Source organism: Palaemon carinicauda, chromosome 8 (genome assembly GCF_036898095.1).
Source record: "Palaemon carinicauda isolate YSFRI2023 chromosome 8, ASM3689809v2, whole genome shotgun sequence".
NCBI lineage: Eukaryota > Metazoa > Arthropoda > Malacostraca > Decapoda > Palaemonidae > Palaemon > Palaemon carinicauda.
In genome coordinates this window covers 15,605,651-15,631,898 of record NC_090732.1, presented here as the reverse complement: position 1 = coordinate 15,631,898, position 26,248 = coordinate 15,605,651, and the positions used below count along the sequence as shown (strand labels likewise).

Genomic DNA, 26,248 nt, shown 5'->3' with positions numbered 1-26,248 from the left:
AACGAGAAAGATTGGCAAAATCAGATGATAAATGGTGTTCATCAGCTTGAGTAATATCGGTGTATGGAATATGAGCAGATGCTAAGGGATCCACTCGGAGATAGAAATAATGGCCTCAGGGTTGAGAGCAGGATTAATTATGTCCATAAAATCAAACACTTGATCATCATACTTCATTATCAGGTCTTGAAGGAACTCTGATAATGAAGGATCAGACAACGGAAGATCAGGGCTAGAATAGGAGGGCTCAATCTTCTTATTCTCTTTTCAAGCTGAAGCAGCCACAGAGGAACAATCACACTTAAACTTCTTTTTTCTACGACTACTGAACTTCTCCCATTGGGAGGATGACCACTCCCTGCACACTTCACAAGAAAAATCCATGGAACACCTATGTCCTCTGCAAATCAAAAAACACAGGGGATGAGGATTAACATCGATACTGCTCATGAAAGTGCCGCCTGCTTCACACTCATATAGTAGAACCTCAGCATTCGGACATCCCAAAGCTCAAATAAATTGGTTTTCGACCAAAATGTTCAAGTGAAAAATGCCTGTTCTCAAACAAACATTAGGTACTCAACCAGTTCAAGCAAAAGCCTGCCAAGCCGAACACCATCAGCTATGCATTAGCTGTTTTGGATGAATGTTAAAATATGCTTTGTACCCTCTACCTAATTTTTTGTGTTAAACTGTGCTATATCTTTGTTTTGCATCCTTTTCATATTTATTTTGATTCATTAGCCCGTAAAAATGGGTCCAAAGAAGAATAAGAGTGAAAGTGAGGAAATAAAAACGAAAACAGTGCGAACAACAATTAACAGAAAAAGGAAATCATTACCAAGCACAAAAGCAGAACAGTTATACCTCTCTTCACGAAAGAATCTGCTTACAAAATTTTGCTTGTGGAATGTGACAACACGAAAATATCACTTTACGAAAGCCACTCCAGAACGAATTGGTTTCGTGTTGCGAGGCATTATTGTATGTGTTTCTGATCTTGCTCTCGAATACTTTGGCTAAGTCGACGATATCGGCTATTTCAAAGAATAAAGAAAGAATAGAGGGAGCTAATGTTGCTAAAGGAGTGACTACTTTGACGAAGCAAAGGCCTCATATACAGTGATACCTCGGTAGTCGAACGACTCTATACTCGAACAATTCGGAGTTCGACCAAAATTTTCGAGAAATTTTTGCTGCGGTGCTCGACCAAAAATTCGGTACTCGACCAGCCGAACACGTGACGACCGCATGGGCTTTGTGATGATCGCGCCATCTCGGCCACTCTCGCTTGTTCGGGAAGCATCAGTTCTCTCGAGAGCGTCACTCAGACAACGCGCGATCAGCATTCGTTGTGATTTAGTGATTTTCAGTGCTTTTAATTGCTTTTTTAGCTTTCATAATGAGTCCCAAGAAAGTAATGAGTGTTAAGGGGAAGGAGAAGAGGAAAACAGTGCGAACAACGATCGAGTTGAAGAAGGAAATTATAGCGAAATATGAGAATGGTGTACGAGTGTCCGATTTAGCGGTAGAATACGGAATGGCGAAGTCGACCATTTCTACGTTTTTAAAGCATAAAGAAATGATTAAGAAGGCGAATGTTGCAACGGGAGTTACGGCGGTAACTAAGCAAAGGCCACAAGTGATTGAGGAGATGGAAAAGTTGCTTTTAATATTTATTAAAGAAAAACAGTTGGCCGGGGAAAGTGTTAGTGAAGCGTTCATTTGTGAAAAAGCGTTGCATATCTATGAAGAATTAGTGAAGAAAAGTCCGAGTACCAGTGAAAGTGATTCATTTACATTTAAAGCGAGCAGGGGTTGGTTTGAAAAGTTTCGTAATAGAACAGGTATTCATCGTGTTACTAGGCATGGGGAGGCAGCTAGTTCGGATCAAATTGCAGCCGATAAATACGTGGGGGAATTCGATCGGTACATAAATGAACAAAATTTGATCGCACAACAAGTCTTTAATTGTGATGAGACTGGGTTATTTTGGAAGAAAATGCCAGCCAATACGTACATTACCAAGGACGAGACGAAGATGCCAGGTCACAAGCCAATGAAAGATAGGCTAACATTGTTGCTGTGTGCAAATGCAAGTGGCGATTGCAAGATCAAACCCTTGTTAGTGTACCACTCGGACAACCCCCGGGTGTTCAAACGAAATAATATTTGTAAAAGTGCACTACCAGTTATGTGGCGCTCGAACACTAAATCTTGGGTCACAAGACAATTCTTTACTGAGTGGATAAACGAAGTGTTTGCCCCCCAGGTTAAGGCTTACCTCATTGAAAAGAGCTTGCCAATGAAATGTCTTCTGGTTATGGACAATGCTCCTGCACATCCTCCAGGTCTCGAGGATGACTTGAAAGAAGAATACAGCTTTATCAAAATCAAATTCTTTCCCCCCAATACTACTCCCATACTCCAGCCCATGGACCAACAGGTCATTTCAAACTTCAAAAAACTCTATACCAAGGCCCTTTTCAGAAAGTGTTTTGAAGTGACCAGTGACACGAAGTTGACCCTAAAGGAATTCTGGAAGGAACACTTCAGCATCCTCAACTCTGTTAACATGATTGACCAAGCTTGGCGAGGTGTGACCTATAGGACATTGAACTCTGCCTGGCGTAAGCTGTGGCCATCATGTGTCACAGAGAGGGAGTTTGAAGGTTTCCAACCAGAGGCGGGTCCAAGCACTGCTACCCCTGTAATTTCTGATGACACTGATGTCGTTGAGGAAATTGTTGTCATGGGCAGGAGTTTGGGGCTTGAGGTCGACAAGGATGATATTGATGAGCTTGTAGAAAGCCATTCTACCGAGTTGACTGTGGAGGAATTGTTGCACCTGCAACAACAACAGCAGCAGGATCTGATTGTGGAGCAGGAATCTTCAGAAGAGGATGAGGTAAGGGAGGATGTTCCAAGTTCTCTCATCAATGAAATTTGTTCCAAGTGGGCAGATGTGCAGGCTTTTGCTGAAAAATACCACCCAGAAATTGCAGTAGCAAACCGGGCAGTGCATATGTTTAATGATAGTGTCATGTATCATTTTCGAAGAATACTGCAGAGGAGGAAGAAACAATTAACAATAGACCAGTTTTTCACAAAAGAAAAGAAAGCTGCTACATCAAAGCCTGTTTCTCCTCCAAAGAAGAGACAAAGAAGAGAAGAAACCCCTGAAATAGATCTGCCCACCCTTTCATTGGAGAGAGAAACAACTCCTGAAGGAGAACTACCCCGCCACATCATGGAAGGGGACTCTCCTTCCAAGCAGTAACCTCCCCCTTCCATCCTCTCCACATCCATCCCTGTATGCCATCGAACCGCTGCTCAAAGGTATGTTCACTACAGTACAGAAAATGGTTTAAAATTGTTTTATTTTAGTACAGTAAATGGTTTAAAATTGTTTTATAGGATTTTCTGACCAATTTCATACACATTTAGATAATTATTGTTGTTTAGGTACACGTTTTATTAATATTTTGGGCCTGTTCGAGTGCTTGGGAACGGAATAGAATATATACCATTATTTCTTATGGGGAAAAAAAATTCGGTACTCGAACAAATCGGAGGTCGAACACGGATCTCGAACGGATTATGGTCGAGTACCGAGGTATCACTGTACTTAAGGAAGAATAGAAGTTGTTACTTATTCTTATAACTGAGAAACAGTTACGAGGTGATAGCATTAGAGGATATTTATTTGTGAAAAGGTACTAGAAATCTATAATGATTTAGTGAAGAAAACCCTTGGTACAAACACTACCAATGATATTGTATTAAAGGGTAGTGCAATAAGACATGGAGAGGCAGCAAGTTCAGATATGGAAGCAGTCGATAAATTTGTCACCAAGTTTGGTATACTTATAACCAAAGAATGTTATACGCCTCAACAGGTGTTCAACGCTGACGAAACTAGGGTGTTTTGGAAAAAAAAATGCCAAAGCCAACCTTTATTATAAAATGAGAAACAAGCATTACCAGGACACAAGCCAATGAAAGATAGGCTTACTTTTCTACTGTGCAGTAATGCATGTGAAGTTTTCAAGGTTAAGCCATTGTAAGTTTATCATGCCGACAAGCCAAGGGTATTCAAAAAGAACAATGACGTAAAGAATATATTGCCTTTCATGTGGTGTGCTAATTTAAAGGCCTGGGTGACCAGGCAATTTTTTACTGAGTGGGTGTATAAAGGCATACTTTCAAAAATAGAACTTCACTAAAATGCCTTCTCTAGCTAGATAATGTTTCTGCTCACCCTCCAGACTTGGATGAGGATTTAGTTGATAAGTTAAAACTTCATTCAAGGTAAATATCAGCCGCCTAACACAACTCCTTTGCTACAACCCATGGATCAACCAGTTATTTCTAATTCTAAGAAATTTTAGACTAAAGCCTTGTTTCGAAATTGTTTTGAAGTCACTAATGACACTTGGCTAACTTTGAAAGGATTTTGGAAAAATCATTTTCATATTCGTAATTGTGCTAACCTTATTGATAACGCATGGAACCAAGTGACCCGACGCACTATAAATTCAGCCAGGAGGAAACTGGCCTGAGTGTGTACCAGAGCGAGATTTTGATGGTTTTAGTACTAATGACGTAATGGTGAATGACACTGTGTCCTTGGGACAAAGCATGGACTTGGAGGTCAACAATAACAATTTTGACGAACTATTGGAAGACCACAGTACTGTACTAAGCTTACTACAGAAGAGTTGGAACACATTCAAAACAAACAACAAAAGACTTTGGCTGAGCATATGTCTTCGGGGAGGAGGAAGGGAAGGAGGATATTGCAATTTAAGTTATTAAAGAAATTTAAAGAAATCTATGCAAAGTGGGGCAAGTCAAGTTTTTGTTGAAAAATCCCATCCTGATACCGTAGTAACCAATAGGAATGCAAACCTTTTCAATTATAATGTTATGTACTGTATTATACTGTAAAATTCTGAAAAAAAAGGTAAAAGTAACTAACATTGGATCAGTTCTTAAAGAAAAGCCTACCCTAAAACAACAAAGAAGGGAAGAAACCCCTGAATCTGAATTACCAGATAATTTTATAGGAAGGGATTCCCCCTTCCTAGTAATAACTCCATTCCTCCCCACACCGCCATCCACTTACGCCGTCATATCGCAACTAAAAAGGTAAGTTTTCTTATGTTAAGATTATTTCTAATGTTTTTATTTTTATTTAGTTTTATAAGTGGTATTGTATTTAATTTTTGTGTAAGAGCTACATAACCTCTTCACTTTTTTACGCTAATATATCAGGCTACTAGTGAATCAACTGAGGTTTGGAATGCTTTATTCACTTATACATTATTTGTAATGGGAAATATTCAAATGAATCTGTATTTGACTATCTTTTTGGAACGAATTATTATCATTATTATTATTATTATTATTATTATTATTATTATTATTATTATTACTATTATTGTTATTGTAATTATAATTATAATCATAATTATAATTATAATTATCATTACTTGCTAAGCTACAACCCTAGTAGGAAAAAGCAGAATGCTATAGGCCAAAGGGTCCAACAGGGGAAAATAACCCAGTGAATTAAGGAAATAAACAAACTACAAGAGCAATAATGAAAAATATAAAATATTTAAAGAACAGTAATAACATTAATATAGATCTTTCATATATAAACTATAAAAAACTTCCAAAAAAAAAAAAAAAAAAAACAGGAGGAAGAGTGAATTGAATTGAATTGAATATGGGATTTAGGCATTAAGCCAAGCACTGGGGCATCAAAGGCCATTCAGCGCTATATAACGAAAATCATTCAATCATATCTGTACACTCACACCATTTAGTATCATTTTAACCTTTAATACAAATCGTAACACTTTCATACAATAAAATCTAGATGTGAAATAAATAGGGATTAAAAGGGTAAAATAAATAAATAAATTAATAAAATCAATTATAGCTCGTAATATAACCCAATACTTTGTATAAATTTTCTCAAGATCAGGGTATTACAGTTTTCCCCCAGTATATCTCTTAACGGTTTGTCCTGGAGTAAATGTGTCTTCCTCTGGAGATTAAAAACAGGACATTCGACTAAAATATGTTTAACATCCATTGTCACTTGACAGGTATTACAAAGAGGGGCCTGTCTCCCTTCCCCACTCTTCATTAAATAATTGTGCGTTGCATGTGTATGGCCAATACGCAGCCTAGTTAAAATAATGGTATCCCTTCTACTTGTAGAATTACAAGATGACCATTTATCCACCAATGGGTGGATTTGTTTCAATTTTGTATTGGTGGTCAATTCAGACCATCGAGCTTGCCACTTATTTTTACAGTAAAGATGAATCTCACTTTTAAGATCTTTGTAAGGAATACTCAAGGGGGATGGATTACTTAGCCCTGAAGCTTCCTTTGCTGCCTTATCTACTTGTTCATTCCCATCCACCCCAACATGGGCAGGGACCCAACAGAAGTGAACACTGATACTCTTCCTAGATTGCAGAAGTACTAACCAGTCCTGCACCTCTTGTACTAGATGATGGCCTGGCATAATTTGTTTTAATGAGAGTAAAACACTATTGGAATCCGTAAAAATTGTATAAAAACTATTTTGGTTGCCATTTTTAAAAATATGTTGGACTGCGAGAATTATTGCGTACAGCTCAGCAGTAAAAATTGAACAAGAGTATGGGAGTTTCCTTCTAATAACAATATCCCCCACCACAGCTGCACTTCCAACTCCTGCAGCCGATTTGGAGCCATCTGTAAAAACATGTTTCCCATGATGTTGAGCAGCATGATTTAAAAACTCACTTTTCATTACCCTACTAGGTAAGGTATTTTTCCCTCCTGCCGTAAAAGATACTTTAACAGGTGGATTACACCAAGGAGGAGACTTGGGATATCCTACCTCTGCTATCTGTGCTGTTAACAAGCCTAGTTCTCTAGCATCATTTTTCAGCTGTACTTCCAAAGGCTTAGGCACTCTAGATCTGTTAGGAGCCCGATCTAAAGGCGCCCTAACATATTTACAGTTAAGATTGTTTCTCACAGCAAGGGACCTAGCTAAAAACCTCAAACTCAACTCCTCTCTGCGAATGGAAAGGGGAGGTATGCCAGAATCAACATAGAGACTGTCAATGGGAGATATTCTGTAAGCACCTGTGCAGATGCGAAGCCCAGCATTGTGAACAATATCAAGTTTTCCAAGTAAAGTCTTTGTAGCTGACCCATATATTTGGCATGCATAGTCTAACTTGCTCAGACACAAAGATGTATAAATTCTAAGCAAAGTTGTTCTATCAGCACCCCAATCAAAATGCGATATCACTTTCAGAATGTTCAGTGACTTCTTAACCCTGATAGATAGGTCATTTATATGGGGACCAAATGTCATTTTCTTGTCGAAAATGACTCCAAGAAATTTGACACTATCTTCATATGGCAAAATACAATCATTTAAGAAAAGGGTGGGGATCTCTTCCCTTTTACGAGTACGAGTAAAGCGAATGGCTTTGGTCTTCTGAGGAGAAAACATGAATCCGCGAGAATTTGCCCATGCGGAAGCAGCATTTATTGCAATTTGAAGATTTTGGCATGCTTGTAGTGCAGATGATCCACTACAATAAATTGCAAAGTCATCGACAAATAGTGATCCTTGTATGCCAGGAGGTATGTGACTAATGAGACTATTAATTGCAACAGCAAACAAGGTCACACTCAATACGCTGCCTTGGGGGACACCTTCTTCTTGCATGTAGGATGAAGATAGTTCTGACCCTACTCTCACTTTAATGGAGCGGTTTGATAAAAATTCTTCAATAAAAGAGAACATATGTCCTCCTATACCCCACGAGGCCAATTGCTTTAAAATACCACCCCTCCAGGTGGTGTCATATGCCTTTTCGAGGTCAAAAAAGACACCCACCACCTGGTTTTGGTTAGAAAAAGCATTTGAAATTTCCCTTGATAACATCAGCAAAGGGTCTAGAGTACTTCGGTTCTTCCTAAAACCAAACTGTCTGTTAGATAAAAGATTTTTTGATTCTAGATACCACACAAGTCTGTTGTTGATCATTCTCTCAAATAATTTGCATATGCAACTGGTCAAGGATATGGGCCTATAACTAGATGGCAGTTCTGGGTCTTTACCAGACTTGTGGCCTGGAATTACAATTGAAGTATGCCAGGAATCAGGAGATGTATGGGAAGCCCATAGACCATTAAAGGTTTCTAATAAAAATTCCTTGGTATCCACTGGAAGATGTGATATCATTTCATACCGGATGCCATCCTCACCTGGGGCAGTTAAAGAAGAGCTGGAAATAGCATTTTGCATCTCCTCCATACTAAAAGGCAGGTTAAAAGCTTCAGTATTTGAAGAAGCAGGAGGAACAACAGATGTTGATGCTCTAATTTGTTGAAATGCTGGGGAATAGTTGTCAGCACTTGATACATGAGCAAAGTGCTTAGCAAGAACCTCTGCTACATATTTGGGGTCAGATATATATCTATTATTTTCCCTTAATATTGGTAGAGGCTTAGGGACGAATTTACCTTGAAGTTTTCTAATCTTGTCCCATATTTCCTTTGAAGGAGTTTTGGTATTAATATTAGATATATATTTCTTCCAAGATGCTCTCTTTGCTTTTTTAAAAATTCTTTTTTGTTTGGCACAGGCTCTAAGATATGCTATTCTATCTGCTAAATAGTTTGTCCTCAAGTATCTTCTGAAGCAAGTTCGGGTCACTTTTCTTGCGTTGGCACATTCTTTACTCCACCAAGGAACTACAGAGCGATGAGGTAAATCGCATGTTTTAGGTATAAACTTGCTAGCATTATCATCAATAATATTTTCAAGATGTTGATAGGCATGCACTGGAGATGTAAATTCATCATATTCTTTATCAGTGTGTGAACAGTTTTCATAAGCTGCCCAGTTTGCCTCATCTATCTTCCATTTTGGTGGACACTGAGAAGGAAGATTATGGACATAATTTAACATTATTGGCCAATGGTCACTGCCATGTAGGTGTGCATTTACTGACCAAAGGTAGTCCAATCGAATGGATGAGGAACAGATTGACAAATCAATGGCTGATGTAGAGTTGTGGAATACATCATACCTAGTTGGAGAACCATCATTCATTAGTATTACATCATTGTTGTCGATTAATTCTTCAACAAGATTACCCCATCTATCGCACACATTTCCACCCCATAAAGTATACTTTGCATTAAAATCACCCATTAAAATAAAAGGGGCAGGAAGCTGATTGATCAAGTCTTGGAGGTCAGAAAGTCTAAGCCTTCTTGGATTACCAGCATGATCTAAGAGGAAAAGTTCTAAGGATGGTTCAATATATAGCGAGCATAAAGTAATTTTTTTCCCGATATGAGTTCTAACTGCACATGCCTGTAGTGGTGTATTGAGTGGGATTGTTTCAAATTTTACAGATTTGTGAATAATAAAACCTGTACCACCTTGAGCTCTTGCAGCTTGCAAAGGAGGGGATCTACAAAAATGATAATTGAGTCCAGGATTAAATGGTTTGTCACTGATCTTGGTTTCCTGTAGGCAAATTACCTTCGTGTCTGAGTCCCTGGTTAAAGTTTTTATTTGCTCAATGCTAGTACTTAGACCTCTGCAATTCCACTGGATGATAGACATTATCTTTTGTTATTATTTTTCTTTGTCTCATTTGTCTTTTGGGACTTTTCAGATGAAGCCATGTAAGGCCTGGAGATGGAAGGCTTTACTAGGCCACCACTCTTCTTTTCTTTCTTTCTAGGATCTTTATAAGAGTCAACCTTAGGATCATGAGCAGTAGGGCACTTACCTGACTTAGATGAAGGTGAGGATGATGGGGACCTTTTCCTCTTTGGAAGATCTTGTTTTCCAATCTCCATCAAATCAGGTAGAGATTCTGCCTGAGACAATACATTTAAGGTGGTGGAAGCCACATTGGCTTCCTTGAAGGATTGTGCTAGAACTTCAACAGTTCGAGCACTTAACCCAGAAGGCTGGGCTACTACCTCTATGGGAGATGCTCCTATCGGTGACAATACTTTTGGTGTGCTGGACACCATATTGACCTCTTTGGAGGTTTGTTCTCTGGCTTTTATAGCCTGAGCACTTGACCCAGATGGCTGGGCTACTACCACTAAGGGAGATGCACCTGACGGGCCAGGTGCTGCCACTGGTCCCCCTGTGGTAGTAAGGGGTAGTGGATTATAATCTTTTGTTGGCATCTTAACCGCGCGAGCAAAATTAAGTTGCCGATTGAGTAAATGCTTTGCATAACCTACACTTATATGTTCAGCATTTGCTTTCAAGATTGCAGCTTCTTCATTCTTGTATTCTCTACATCTTTTATCATTTGGTTTATGATTATCTTTACAGTTTGCACAGGTTGTATCTCTGTTGCATTGGCCATGTTCTAACAAAGAACAGTTAATACAGATCTTCGTATTATTGCAGTACCGGGAAGGGTGACCGTACTTGAAACAATTAAAGCATTGTAAAGGCCTAGGTTTATATTCTCGAACACGTACTCTTTCATTCTCAATAATTATATGATCTGGTATAACAGGGGTTTCAAATGTTAAAACTACCATGCTTGTTTGAGGGATCTTACTTACTTTCCAAACATTAGCAGGGCACATGTCCAGAATTTCTGGTTCTGAGAATTCATATAGATCTTTATCAAAAACTACTCCTTTACCATAGCTGAAGCTCATATGTGGTTTAATATCCTTAATAGGATCAATTTCTGCAATCTTCATGCCACAAAGCATGTGAGCTTGAGTATCTGATTTTGCATTAATCAAAACAGATTGCTTACCGTATCTACTAATATCCTTACTTTTAATTAAACCAACTTTTTTTTTGTATAAATTTACTAATCTTATAATAGTTATAATTATCTATCTTTCCAGATGCAATTATCCATGTTGGGGGCTTGGGGGTTCTTACTTCTGGAAGTCTATGCTCTATTTCTTTTTCCATCCATTCTTCTGGTTTATATACCTCTAGGTGTCTTGGTGCTTTATCACATAAAGCCCCAGAAATCAAACATTTGTCAATTTTTAAGCTCTCTAAATTTTTATTTGCTTCTAAAGCAATCTCAAAACTTGAAAATGATACCCAAGCTTCCCAAAAGCCTTTACTACCATTAAGCTCCATTAAAATTTCTTTGATTGCTCCAAATCTACAGAAGGCTTCATGAATTATGTCATAGCTACAACCAATTGGTATGTTTTTTAAGTGGAGAATTTTCAGATTTTTTGTTGGATCTGGTAATGAGCCAGAACCAGAGAGTAAAGTATTACGGTTATTACAAGCATCATTTTCCACCAGTGCCGATAAATTGTCTTTAACAACACTGGTCAAAGAAGTATTGTTGGAGGAATCCTTTTTATTGCCGAGGTTGTCAACAGAGCTTTCCCTATTTAAACAAGCAGAAGTCGTCAACGGTGTCTGGGGTTCGCCATTTGATCCAGGGGTACGGGGAATATTAAGTTTACTAATTAATTATTTTTTCAGGGGGAGGGAAGGGGTCATAATAACAATGAAAAAAAAAACAATGGAAAAAAATATAGTTTAAGGGAGAGAAAAAATTAAGACTGTCTGAAATTCCAAAGAAGACACCGTTAGCCTTTCCTGGAATTAATTTCTCCACCAATGACACCTGTGAAAGCTGCTTACCAAATGTCCACTCCCTACCCTACCACAAAGGGATGGTACCACTATGATTAGAGTGGCTCAAGTGTATGCCAAACCCGCTTGATGGGACTGAGAGCATTTCAAGAATACAATCATCCCCACTCTAATCATAGTGGCAGGCAAACCGGACAGAATGCCGAGAGTCCTATCTCTATAAAATCGCCAACCCCTGGAATCCGAAGGCCAAATTTCCTAAGAGATAGTTCCGCGTGCCAGTATGGGAATACTGACACTCCTAGGTGTCCAAACATTTTCGGGCAGTTGGCAAGACCACCACAGCTCCCACAATTGATTTTGAAATAAAAACCGATCATGGATACAATGTCCCCTCTAAAAATCCTGGACAGTGAAATGGGTAAAAGAGTTTTGACAGCAAGGTTGGAGACAGCTGATAATTATGAAGGAGGAATAAGCAATAAGAGGTAATAGAAAAAGAAAGAGAAATTTAGAGTCAAACTGAGGAAAAGAAATTCCCCAGTTCGAGAGCCCTCTTGCCCGTCACAAGCCTTCAGCACGGGAATGATATGCCGTGCTGAAGCCCAATGACTTCATCAAGGCATTCTCTCGTTAAGAGGGAACAAGAGGAAGAGAAATCAAGATAAAAAAGTGCCCTGGAGTGTATCCTCAAGCAAGGGAACCTTACCCCAAGGCAGTGAAACACCATGGTACAGAGGCTATGGCACCACCCAAGACTAAAGAAAAAAAGTTTGATTTTGGTATTACTGTTATAGGAAGAGAGAAAGCACCCAAGAATGGCAAGGTCAGTAACAGAAGTCGGTTTACAACAATGACCAGAAGCAGACAAACACTAACCACAAGCACTAGCTCTCCAACCTGCACAGAGGGTCAGTGATGCAACCATAATAGGTTGCCATACTCTCAATAATTCTTCAACTGGTTGTAATAATTGAAACCAGTACTAACCCTATTAAATGACCAGGATTTGTATCCGGGTAGGAACCAATTTATTTTCAGGTCTGACTAAAAAAAAAAAATAGAATGAAATTATGTACATACACCCATTTACATGAGTGCTGTATACAGTACTATATTTCCATTGAACTATCAAAGAGATCCAGCTTTGTTAAGAGATATTCTTAAATTTTCATAAAGTAAAATTTCCAATGAAACCACCCTAAAATTCTTCAGTTTGTTCTCTAAAAGAAATACTTACTGATGGGTTCATCAGATACTGTTGTAGTGTCTTTTGGTAACTTCTCAATAAGGAACATCAAAATCTTCCTCAATTCAGCTTCATTTGGGTAGAGTAAGGACTGATAGCCAACATCACCTGGGTATCCAGTATCCTTAAAAGAAATATGTAAGATTAATGTTTCAGTACATTCCAAGTACCACAACTGAGAAATGTGTGTGGCTAAAATTTCATTAGTTGGGATACAGAATAATGTTACAGAGATATTACAAAGATTTCACAAGTATATAACAACTCTTAATCCACTAAGAACATTATTTAGAATTAACTACAAACTTCATGTCATTTGAGTCATAGAAAACCTATGAAGGGTCAACCTGTATCTAACAATTTATGCAAAAGGGCATGGCATAATAAACAAAGCTAAACATATAAGAACATGACTTTATTGCCACATAGAATGCCATACATTATCCATTATAACAGTCGATCCCTTCAAAGAAAATGCCTTCGCTTTAAAGGGGTAAGTTTAGGAAAAAAAATTATTGTATTTTTCATGACTTTCGGGGCCAATTGTGACACGGTGACAAATAAAGACAAAACTAATCTTAATTCAATAAAAATATTTATAAAGCTAAAATATGACAAATCCAAATGTAAATTTTATTCATCCTAACTATACAAACACGAGTCCTTTACATAGGATACATTCACAATGAAACTCAAGTACACGCCCGTTAAAATCTATAATGAGGTGTATACAACCGACCGGTAGTTACCCATCGGTAGCAGGGCTGGCACCAACCCCCGCTGTCTCACTGACAAACCACTTTGATTGCAGCTGAGACTAAGGGGGTTGGTGATGGCAGGCACATTTGAGGAGGACTCAAAGTTTGTATAGTTAGGAAAAATAAAAATTACTTTCAAATTTGTCATTTTACAATATATATACAGTACAAACCGTCATCCTATACATAGGAGACTCCTCTTTAAGTGGGAGGAAAACCCTATTCTACTTGGCTGGAAACTTTAACCAAGGATACCATCCTCAGATGCTATGTAGCAGATAGTGAAGGATCCTTACACTTCGCGTTCCAGTGGTTCAGTGATAAAAGCGGGCCAACGGCCCGTGCAACAATGAGTAATGAGCACAATTACTCTAACTTTAGGCAGCAATAAATAATGCATTGGCCTACGTTTGGCATAAATAAAATAAGAGTTTGCCCAGTTATATCACAATCCCCCTCGTAAGGAGTAGAAGGTCAACACCTCTATAATTACCTATAGAATAACTACTCATTGAGTGGGGTTTACCTGCAGCCAGACCAGATCCAATTAACAGAGTATCAGATGCTGTGCCCCAAGAGAAAGGAAGGTGAAGGAAAAGAAAAGGCAAAATATTTTTACATTTACGCCAGACTAACACGTAACCTCTGTCCTCAATCTAGAACTAATAGTCCTCTGAAAGGAGGTAAGGTAACTATACCACCTGCTGTGCAGCTATATCAGGTCCTAGAGAAAACTTATTTAGGGACCTGTGGATCGAATCTTGCTGGTAGTGGGCTGTAAAAATAGCATACAACTAGGGTTGTAGCTTAGCTATTAATAATAATAATAATAAAAGGGTTGTATTGATACCCCTAATGACAAGTGCTTTTATTTGTATCCCTCTTACACTTGCAAAGGAATGGGGAGACTAACCGAACGATTAATGATGTCTCTGATCCAAGCTGAAATTGTGTTCTTCGTCACCTTCTCTATTCTTCCCATAGATTGGAACTAGAGGGAGCCTCTTGTGGTAATGATTAGACAGTCCTCATTACAGGTAGTAATCGACTTACAACCGAGTTTGGTTACGATAACAGATAAAACATCGATCTGGACATAGGTCAATTCTATATCAAATTTCCATAGATTTATCATGCTGTATCATGAAATTGCCATCATCTTAGTCATATTTTATTAACATTTTCTTACTGAATACTGGAGATAATTTGGCATGATTTTAGATACAAATTTGTGATGGAATTTGCCCAGACAGAGCTTTCAACAACTTGCATGACTGGTGTGTTGGGTGGCATCGTGGGTGGGAGTTAAAGGGGAAGATCTGGGAGAGAGAGCATTACAGCTGTCTCACACTTTTGAGAATGCTTTCTGTGTGATTTGAGCAGTATGTCAACACAGAAATACACTAAAATAGCCCTTACATAATTATGAATAAAGACTACAATCGTGAGTGTCTCAGTTGGTGGTGGGGTCAGATGTCAGGATTGCTACATCTCTAAGCGGGAGGGGGGATGTGTCTGGGGGGTTCGAGTAATGCCTCGCATAGGGAATGCCAACATTAGCTAAAGAGTGGTATGATTATGCATGGTAACATACACTAAAATAGTCCTTACGCTATCAGGAATAAAGGGTAGAATCCCAAAGTCTGTGTTGGTTGGCTGAAGAAAGGAGTAGGGGCTAATATGAAGCAGGGAAGGAGTTTTTTTAGTGAAATATCCTGGGTGTGATTTACAACCATGTGCTGTACTCTTTTGTGGGATATATAAGTGATTTTAACTTCCATATGGTTTACACTGTATTCGTAAATGACGTAACCAGTACATCAACGTGTTGTATCTAGCACATTTTTACGTTCAGTGAACGTCATTGTAGCAAATGGATTAACTAGCAAACCTCAACCATATCATTTCAGGTTACTTAAGGAATTTTACCGACTTTCTTTTCTAGGCACTTGTAGCCTTAGATAATGTTATCACACCCTTTCTTGTATGATGAGACATGCCAAATTAATTTGTTATGATTCTAGGAGCTATTTCCTGAACTTATTCATACAAGGTGGTGCATTAGGAGTACAATACAGTATAATGAAACTCAAAATCGTTAAAATTTTTGATGCAGTGGATTTTAACATAACAGGAGAGATTGGCAACTATGCCCTCCTCAATACTTGAAAAGCAATCTTAGCTTTGGAGGAATCATTATAAGTACTGTAATGTAAGCCATAAAATTTTTTTTATCTTTCAAGAGCTTTGACTTCATTTTTTCAATTTTCCCCAAAGGTTTGATAAAACCGAATAAGCCTTCATAACTGATACTGCGAGCAATCCCCGCACAACACAATACAAAACCCCTGACTTTTCATTTTTACTGCCAGATATTTTATTCGCCTGGCATGGTGGGGAAGATGGAATAAAAGGATTCCCAGAGTGATCTTTTTGGTTCCCTAAGTAATCAATAGGAAGGGAAGATATGGTCAGAGCAGAAAAGTCAGGAAGACTTTCATGACCATCATTAGAAGAGGTCGTCAACAGTGCTGTGAGGCCATCAGCATATCCAGGGGATGGGGGATTGTTATTCCTAATATTCACATTTATGTTAGTTTGCTTGTTTGTTGGTTTTTTTGTGTTTGGTTGCTTGTTTGTTCACTCTGCTTGAGAATATTGAGAAAATATCATAAGTTGGATAGGTTCTGTTAAAGAAGTCCATGGTTATCTGACCAGGTAACTGATTGCATAGGAAAGCCAAATTGTGGGCTGAAAATTCTTTCTCGAAAATTCAGGAGAGAAAATCCAAGAGTAAAGGTTCTGGATTAGAAGGGAGGAAGGAAGCAAAGGTAGTCAGCTTTCCCACTTTCTGATATAGCTGTGCAACCCGAAAAGGGTGTATTTTTTATCTCAGACGCAGAAGCAGTGGATACTACAGGCTGTTGGGCCAAAGTGGTGCTATTAGCACAGCTGTCACTGAAAAATTCTGAAGGATATTCAAAGCCTTTAAAATCAAAACTCATCAGCTGGAACAGATAAACCAACACCCATTTGTTCTGGTTCAAATTCTGAGCATCTCTTGCCACTACTTGAAAGTCCACATTCAGAGATACGTATAATGGAAGTTTGTCATTCTCTTTCGTAGTGAACTGGTCTGCCTGGAGATCCACAACTAGCTCAAGGACGTCCCAACAAGAATTCCGGTCTAGAGTTCACTCTGTATGCAGGACTGTCTGCCTGAACAGGCTGTCCACCAGTATACTGAGTGAACCTAGCAGATGGAATGGCAAGAACAGTACTCCTCTCCTGAAGGAAATTCAAAATGGGGAGGATCACTATACTGAAGAGTCTCGAGCATGATTCCCCTTTCCTGAGGCAACAGACTACTATCTAGTTGTCTATGAAGACCTTTACATAAGAGTTCCTTCTTGAACCAAGTCTTCATCAGAAAGATTGCCATCAGTTCCAACATATTTATGTGAAATGCTGCGAAGTGAGAGGACCATTTCCCGAATAAAAAGGTCCCCTCCGAATGACCTTCCCATCCCAACATGGATGCATCTGTAAGAATGATCATGAAAACCAGAAGGGGGGTCAACGAGACCGACCTGGCCAAAAAACTTGGCGTGACCCAATACCTGGGAATGATCTTGTACCAATCAGGCAACTGCTCTCGACGGTCCTGAAGTCCCTTTCGAGCTGCCCTTCTCCACACCCAGTCGAGATCTTTTAGCCTGTTCTTTAACACTAAGTCTGCTATCAGGGCAAACTGAAGGAGGCTCAAAATCTTGTCCAGTTGCCATCTGAAAGAGAAGCATCTCAAAACAAAGGATCGGACTCTGTTTAGAATTCTTCGCCGAGACGCTTTCGTTAGGCTTAGAGTGGCTATCACCAAATTCCATTGGAGACCTAACCACTGAAATATACTTTTGGCATTACTGTAGTCTTGATTTTGTACAGTTGAGCAGGGAACCCCAGTCCTGCAGAACCTGCAAGACCTGAGTTTTGTATTTGTCACATAACCCCTTTGTCTCTGCCCAGACCAGCCAATCACCTAAGTAGGGGCAAGCTAAGATCTGAACTCCCTGTAGTCTCATCGAGTCCGTACTTCGCACGTTGATACCCTGGCCCTAGAGCAGTGGAACAATATTTCTTTGGAAATCAGGTCGTAATGGATTCCCTGTTCTAGCCCTTTGCAAGGATGTCCTTGGAGACCACACAGCACACTAACCCCCAAAACAGAAACATACTGTACATCATGCAAAGCAAAATAACCACTAAAAAAGGAAAGAAACCACACATACATGAACACCTGCACAAGTGTGCGCTATTACCTCCTATACATTACCATATATATTTCAAAGTATGTAATCTTATTTATAAAGATATTCTCTACCTTTAAAGATTCCAAGGAACATATTCATACAATACCTTAATAGCTTGTGCGATAGTGGCTGCAACCCTGAAACGCTGAGCCATGTTCTGTGGTAGGGAGCCTGGAAATTCATTGTCCCCATTTATTGTTTTTAGACACTTAGAGACAGACACTATCACCTCATGAATTCCAAAATCTTTAACACTTCTGACATCCTCATTAAGATCACTGGAAAAAAAAAAACAGCATTGATACTATTAGTTAACATGAAGTAGCTACTGTACAATTGTATTGAATTCAAAATATTAAATAATCTGTACATAAAAAAGTATGGGCTAAAATCAAATTAAGATAAGAAAAGGCTTTTAGATCTTTTCATCACTCCAACTTTAATACAGTAAAGATAAATCTTTCGTTGAATTATCTTCATACAAAATAAACTACCAAATAATGTTCAACGGGGTAGAGTTCACTAACAATAAAAGATGTTGAACTATCCTCAAGATTAGTACTGTAACGATCCAATAAAAATCAATGAACAGTTGTCAGATATAAAAACAGTAAATCAATCCTTGACCAAACCACATGATAAGACAATACAGTATTGTATATATCTGCAACCCCATACAGAAATGGGCAAATGCTGAAAAAAAAAAAAATACATCATGGGAGGAGAGAAACTGGTCTATCTCCCTACTGTTTTTTCTAAAATAGTTAACATCTGGTTACTAAAGAATAAAAAAACTTCAATGTCACAGGGAAGCATTAATGGACTGGATCGCATTGAATGAATCATCAAGTAATATTTCAAAAATAATTTCTATTCATCCTACCTATACAAACCTGAGTCCTTTAATAAGTAGGACAGTTTGACTTCCGTGAAGTTGGAAACTCTGCTATTCAAATTTATAACGAGGTGGTAGCAGTTACTGGCAAGTGGCAGGGGAGCCGTGCACCCTACCAGCTCATTGAATAACCATTTTGACTTTCACCTAGGAATTGTAAGGTGGATGAGATGGGAAATTAATTTAAGGACTCTTGTTTGTATATAGTAGTTGGGAAATATAAAAACAACCTTTCAAAATTCTTATTTTTTTCCAACACATATACAAACCTTCGTCCTATAATAGGAGACATCCTCGTAAAAGAGGAAGTTCCTATGACCAAACTGGCTGGTTTAAAATATCTGGATATTAGGACACTTGGATCTGGGGAGGTCAATGAGTGTTGACTCCATGTCCTATTGATCGGATGAGGTTTTCAGGTGATAGGCTATGTTTCTGTCTGTAGACAGATGGTCATGAAGAAAACTATATCCCCATTGAAATATGGCATTTAAAATGTATTGCCAATTTCAAAATGATGGGTTTATATTTCTGTCCATCATCCCCCCCCCCACCCACTGCAACACTTCTATCTTAAAATAAATACTGTAGAATAGCTGCTCAGTAAGGTATCTTACCAGCATCAATGTATGATACAGCAACAAAGTCTTGACCACTAAACCCCAAGGAAGGCAAAATAAGAAAAATAAGAGGAAAAAGGCCATGCATTCTTACTCTTATCCTAAAATGACATCACAACTGCTATGTTAAATGACTAAGTTTTTTTTGTCCTGTGTGGGGGATAGGTAGACTATACAACCTGCTGAACAGCTACCACATGTCCTAGGGGAAACATATTAAAGGACTTGTGGGTAAGTTCCCTCAAGTACAGGGTAGTGGGCTGCGAAGGTTGTCTAGTATTTCCAGACCCATGCCTTCAAGACTTGCCCAATTGACAGGTTCTTTCTAAGCGCTAATTTTGCTCACCCTCTTACTTTGTGAGAGCATGATTGTACAGACTCTTCTGGTTCTCCTACTGCTTGGGTTTGCATCCTTATTGTCCCTCAAAGCCAGAGATTGTACAGTATTCTTATAAATCAAGAGGTGTCCACTGTTGCTACTGTCGAGCCAGTAGTTGTCGCTGGTACATGAAAGGTGGCGTTACTCTCCCTACTATTATGTGTATCTGGATCCCCAAGTACTCCATCCTCTGCTTGAGCATGAGACTGGACATGATTAGTTATTTGTCTAGGTAACTTATAACACATACTGTATCCTATTGGTAAGAGTGCAAGTTGAGAGGAGAGATAGCCCTTCCATGACACCAATCATAGAAGACTGTCCACTAGGCCTGGTATACTGCAGCTTTAGATTCCTGTAGGTATCAGATCTTTTCCACAAAAAGTTGCCAAAAGCCTCTCTTTGCGGAATGCTAGATAACCTCCAGGCGTGAAGAGGTAGGGAGTAAACGGCTTTCTGGTAAATCTTCACGTGTGGCTGTCTGAGTAAATCATTACGTGTAGGGAGTTCTCTCAGGACCTCTGCGAGTAGATGTAGAAGATCAGGGAATCATTGTGTGATGCCATAACGGAGCTTTGAGGGTCATTGATAGGTTGTTGGATGCTCTTCCCTTGTTGAGTACTCTTCTCATTAGGCAAAACGGGGGTAACGTGTAGACATCTACGTTGTCCCACTGTTGTTGAACGCATCTTGCCAAAGTGCTTGAGAATCCGGTACCGGGGAGCAGTACAGCAAGAACTTGCTGTTCACAGATGTTGCGAACAGATCCACAATCGGAGAACCCCACTAAGTCAGACTTCATTGGCTACTAGATGATTCAAAGACCACTCGAACCCTACTATCCAAGTCGCTCTGCTCAGATTGTCTGCAAGTATATTCCTCCTGCCTAGAATGAAGCGAGCTGATAGGGACAACGAGTTGTTTTCTGATCATCTTACCATCTCCATAGCTAGATGGCATAGGTGCTGTGAAAAGGTACCTACTTGTTTGTTTACATATGCCACCACCACCATGGTGTTGTTCGCTTAACACCACAAAGTGACCCGACAGCAGCTGTTGAAACTGTTGTAGGGTCATAAAGGATAACCTCATTTCTAGGTCGTTCATGTGCAGGATTCTTTTGGCCTCAGACCAGAGTCCGGAGGCTGTGTGAGCAAGTTAGCTCCCAACTCGTCTTTTGTTGCATTTGTGAAGAGCATCAATTTTGGAGGGGAGAGAGGTTTACCCCTCCACGAAGATTGTCGTCTGACACCCACCATCACTTATCCACTCTTTGCTGGGGTCCCATATGGACTAACAGGACCGTGGATCCTTGTGTCAAGCCCAATAGGACTTCAGAACGCACTCAAGTGATCATATGCGCAGTTGGTCGTTGGTTACCAGACATTCCAGGGAGGACAGGTGTCCTATTAGAGGTAGCCACTACTGAGCTAGAGAGAGTCTCTAAGTAATAACGGACTTGCTACTTTCTTTAGTCTTTGTATCCTGTCATCAGACAGGAATACTTTCCTCAAAATCTGGTATCTAGAAGCATCCCTAGGTATACAATACAAGTCTCTGGGATGGTTGTAAGGAGGACTTCAAGATTTACCACAATCCCCAGATTACGACAAAACTCGGGAAGCCTGTCTCGGTGTTGGAGAAGGGTCGTCACCGAGTCTGCCACGATCAGCCAGTCATCCAAGTATCTCGACAGACAGGTGCCGATCCTGTGGGCCCAGACTAACATCAGGGAGAAGACCCTTGAGAAAACCCGAGGTGCTATTGACAGGCCGAAACACAGCACCTTAAACTGGTATCGTTGGCTGTCTACGATAATCCTCAAATACTTCCTTGATGACGGATGGACTAGGATCTGGAAGTATGAGTCCTTCAAAACCAGCGTAATCATGAAGTCCTCTGATTTGATCATCTGTCTGACCATATCTGCTGTCTCCATCCTAAACTGAGTTTGTTGTACAAATTTGTTCAGGGAGGAGAGGTCAACAACATGTCTCTAGCCTCCAGATGCCTTCTCTACAAGAATGAGCTGACTGTAGAAGCCTGGTCATACTGGTCGGACGAGGGAAGGTCAAAGATCACTGAATATGTCAAACTCACTGGCGAAGTATTACAGATGCATCCAGCCTACATGCTACCTTGTATCGTTCCGACAAACTGCTCTCCGAAGGTGTAAAGAAGGGCATAGACGATTCCAAAACCCATCTCGTCGCCATCGCGTGGAGACCACTCAGGAAAAGATCTAACCCGCGAGAGGGAAAGGTGTTTCTTGAGAGGAGCAAGAAGATTCTTTGGACTTTGCACTTCCTACGCCGGCTGAGTTAACTCAGAATGAGGAAGTACGCCATCGTCAGCGCCCTGAGAAGCAAGACTGAGGTCAAGCTCTGGGTCAGCCACACAAGGACTTTCGGTAGAAGACTGCGACGGTGCAGGTGAAGAGACAAACAGGCCTAGACACTGCCGGTGTGATACCTTTGGAATCTCTAAGAGGGAGATCGTGGTCAACCTCTGAGGAAGCCGGTGTAAGCTTCCTCTGAGCATCTAGCTGAATCAGCTTCAGAAGACCTTCGTTCAACTGGGGGCCAGCGATCCCCAAGGAGGACCACAGCTAAAGTACGTCGTCAACGAAGAACAACACCCATCCTTAAGTGTAGGGTAGCGCCGCTTTGCCATGGGAAGCGGCGAAGTCCTCCAGTCCTAAGGGTTGTCCGGGCGTCAAAGGGCCACCGCTTCTACTTGATCGCTCCCCATGGTAGACTGATCGCGTAGAAGCTTCGGGAAGAGAATGAGAAAATGAAGAAGAAAGTTGAGGTTTCTTAACGTTCAAGGATGACACCGAAGGAAACTAATCGCCCTTCGAATTCTTACGTCGTCTACCAAATCTCTCCCAATGGGAGGATGAAAACTCCCAACATTCTGCGCAGGTATCCTCCTGCGTGCAAGGGCGTCCTCTACAGGCCGGGCACAAGAGTGAGGGTTAATCTCAACCGGAGACATCAAGGTGCCGAATTTGTGCTCTTCAGCACCAGGACAAGTCTGCATGCCGATCTAAAACAGCAACACACCTGAAAAAAGAAAAAGCATACAGATTAGTCAAAGGCCAGTGAAAAAGGTCAAGCAATAGAGAGAAAGAACATCAACTCTCAATCAAGCCAAAGCAAAAGTGACGACAGAATACAGGTGGGTGTGTGTGAGCAGGGTAGCCGGTACTTCATGCTATCCCCCTCGCCCCCACTAACTAGCAGTGGAGTAGTTATACCTTGATAAAAGAATTATGGCTAGTCTTCCAGCTTTGCCGTAGGTATATCCCTAATAAAGAGCGAAAGGGGTTTGGATTAGCGATGAAAACATTATCCTTTGTAATTATGAATCAAGCTTAAAATAACATTTAAGATAAGATTTATCAATCTGAGCCATAATATCTGGCAACAGGGCCTAGGAGGCCATTCAGTACCAATGTGCAGAGGGAACACCCTGCAGTGGTGCTGTGAAGTAATAGTTAAGAGGCTGGACACCAGGATGAAGGAAAGAAAATGCAAACGGAGTTATTGCAGAAAGCTAAAAAGTGAGTGCAGTGAGGTGCCAAAAATAGCTTGGAAAGACCTTCAGGTAATACATATATCTCATTGTTTGAGGTGCATTGACAATACTACCCCATACAGGAAAAATGATACCATAAGTTACTGACACATAGTTAAGGGAGTAATTTTATAAACCAGGATACTGTAAATGACAATCAATTTCTGGGAAGCTTGTAGAACAGCAGATGCATTTCTAAACTAGTCCTAGTAGAGGTAATAGGATGTCCGGTAATAACATGCCAACTTGGTAAGGTTAGGTAGGGGTACCTTATGTTGATGCATTATTCTTCAATTCAGTTAAATGGGATTTGACTTACCTTTTATTACGGCTGCACAGATGCTTGTCCGATGATTTACCAACTTTCCTATAAGTTAAAGCCTATGTTTGCTTCGAGTCAGTACAGGCTTTTTATCCTTTAGCCTACGCTAAAATATTTCATTCTTTTGGGGTGTATGTAGTTGGTTGGAACTGGCATAAACTTTTCTATTATGAATCAAATCAATATTGTCCAGGGGAAAATATTGTCTGCCTGTCAGAAATACAAAATATCATTTAGTGATACCTTGCCATAAGTGAGGCCAGTTAGGAAGCAAACACAGGGTTGAGACTTTGTCTTAGGATAAGCTAAGAATATGGCAGTCTATGGTGGATTGCAAGGGAGCAAACTGCACCACCTCTTGTAGGTAAGGGAGCCTTTGTATATCAGCGGCCAGTTCCTGCAGCGAGCATAAAATATGGACACCAACTAAACTAAACTTAGCCCCCTTAACCTAACATAACCTAAAAGCCGTGTCCTTACCTACTTACTTAACGGATTACGGATTCTTAGTTAGCCGCCATCATACAAACAGGTGGCCGTTATCATACGTACCCCCATAGGTAAGGATACCGCTCCTAAATTAGGTTAGGTGGGGAACCTTTGGTAATATGGTGTTCTTGTGTTCGTTTCCCTTTTAAAATGTGGTTTCTCAGTTCCATCTCTTGGAATTTTACACCCAGCCTGACCCAACCAACTACAAAGGCTCCCGTACTTTATTCAATACTCTCATATATAGTTTATTAATTTACTTTCCTCACCGGGTTATTTTCCCAGGTGGAGCCCTAGGGTTTGCAGCATCCTGCTTGTCCAAATGGAGTTATTGTATAGTTAGAAGTAATAATGATAGGCTACTCCTCAGAATTCAGCCAACATGTAGGCTTACGATACTTAGCGCAGGTTAGTTTTATTAAAACAAGCAATAAGGAAATAAGAGAAAATATCATGACAACTTAACCTAGAACTCATAAGTCTACCACAACATTATAGCCTTGACAACTAGGTTTAAATCATTATGATACATACCATCCCAACTGATTAAGGGTCAAAATTAATATCTTGTCAACTTCTTCCATCCTCACATAGTCTTACTTATTACTTTCTTTCAAAGGGAGTTTCTTCCTGTCTATTCGGTGACTGAAATGTCAACTCCAAACATTATCAGCTGGTAGCGACAGAGTCAGCTGTTAGAGATAGAGTGTGACACCCCCAAATACAGCGCGTTCAGTCAAACATTGTACAATAAGTGTTCGTTTTAATACCGGCGTAGTCTTCAGAAATAAGTGCATGTTTAATAAAATAGAAAATCTTATTTGATATTCTTATCCCTATAAATCTTTATACTTTTTCTTAAATACTCATCTACAATGAATCTTAAAAGTAATACCCTAAAATAACGCCAATTAAATCAAATGTTCTTTCTTAACACAATCGGACAAAACTAGTCTCTATTATTGCTTGATTGTTGTCATCCTCAAATGACCATTCCAACTTTATGGTTATAATTTGACTCATCACATCACTCATGGATCAAAACCATTTAGCATTCGCAAATTATGTAATAAATAAAAGTATATGTTTCAAAGTGTTATTTACCAGTGATCATAGCTTCCAAGAATGGCATCGCAACTGGCCGTTAAGAGGAGAATCAGTAGTTGAAGAACAGACAGGAGAATAATATTCAAAACATGGTAGAATGAAAGAATTAAACATTTCCTAAGAGGAAAATCATAATTATGAGGCCCTCAGCGTTTCGGCCAAGAGTAAATTCTTATACACTTCATAATAAATATGATTTTATTTAATGAATTAAATAGTCTTCTCGGTTTCATCAACTTGCCTTTCCTCGCCTGTCTGTAATAATGGATGATACCAATTACCATGTTAAACAATTTGGACTAAACTGCCCCTGAAAAGAAAACCTCGCCAGATTACTACAAAAGAAAAATTATCCTACCCTGAAAGATTTTCTAGCCCTAATCTACAAATGTTGATAAATGATATAGAAAACTATGACATATGTATAACCATAAACAATGGATATTTAAATATAGTCCTTATACATCACTAAATACTGATAATGATAAAATTTCACCATAAGAAGAACTAAACTCTAACGGTAAATCACTGAAAGGACAAGAAACTTGTTGTAAGGCAGCTAAACTTTCAAAATACGAATTAATTTGAAGACATGGAGGATGGATTAAAAAGGACAACATAAAGGCCATGTTAATAAAACTAATACCCCAACATATATCCTATATATGCTTGGCATCAACTGTATCAATGCTGACAAAGGGACTAGGTGATGCTTAGGATCTTAAGAATGTTCTTAGCAATTCATGCTGTAATTTTCTACCCTGGGAAAGTCACTCTATCTGTCTTTCTCTATCGCTGTCTCTGTATCTATATACTGTATGACATTTTCTCTAGTGAATATTTTACTTCTCTGACTCCTCGACTACGTATGTATTTTAAACGAGAAG

The 26,248-nt window shown here is 39.5% G+C and overlaps 1 protein-coding gene across 3 annotated transcripts in view; it reads right to left on the bottom strand.

Moving 5' to 3' along the window:
* The window catches only part of LOC137645675 (coiled-coil domain-containing protein 22 homolog), a 159,547-nt gene extending 134,554 nt beyond the window's left edge, over window positions 1-24,993 (bottom strand). For 2 of the 3 annotated variants that reach the window (XM_068378517.1, XM_068378516.1), the window contains exons 1-3: window positions 24,789-24,992; window positions 18,077-18,248; window positions 12,897-13,029 (exon numbers count right to left, since the gene is read on the bottom strand). In XM_068378517.1, the coding sequence (XP_068234618.1) occupies window positions 12,897-13,029; window positions 18,077-18,248; window positions 24,789-24,838 (355 nt within the window). In that variant the 5' untranslated portion in view covers window positions 24,839-24,992. Of the gene's footprint in view, window positions 1-12,896; window positions 13,030-18,076; window positions 18,249-24,788 lie in introns of all 3 variants that reach the window. The other variant, XM_068378519.1, reaches the window with a different exon arrangement.
* Between the last annotated feature and the right edge of the window lie 1,255 nt (window positions 24,994-26,248).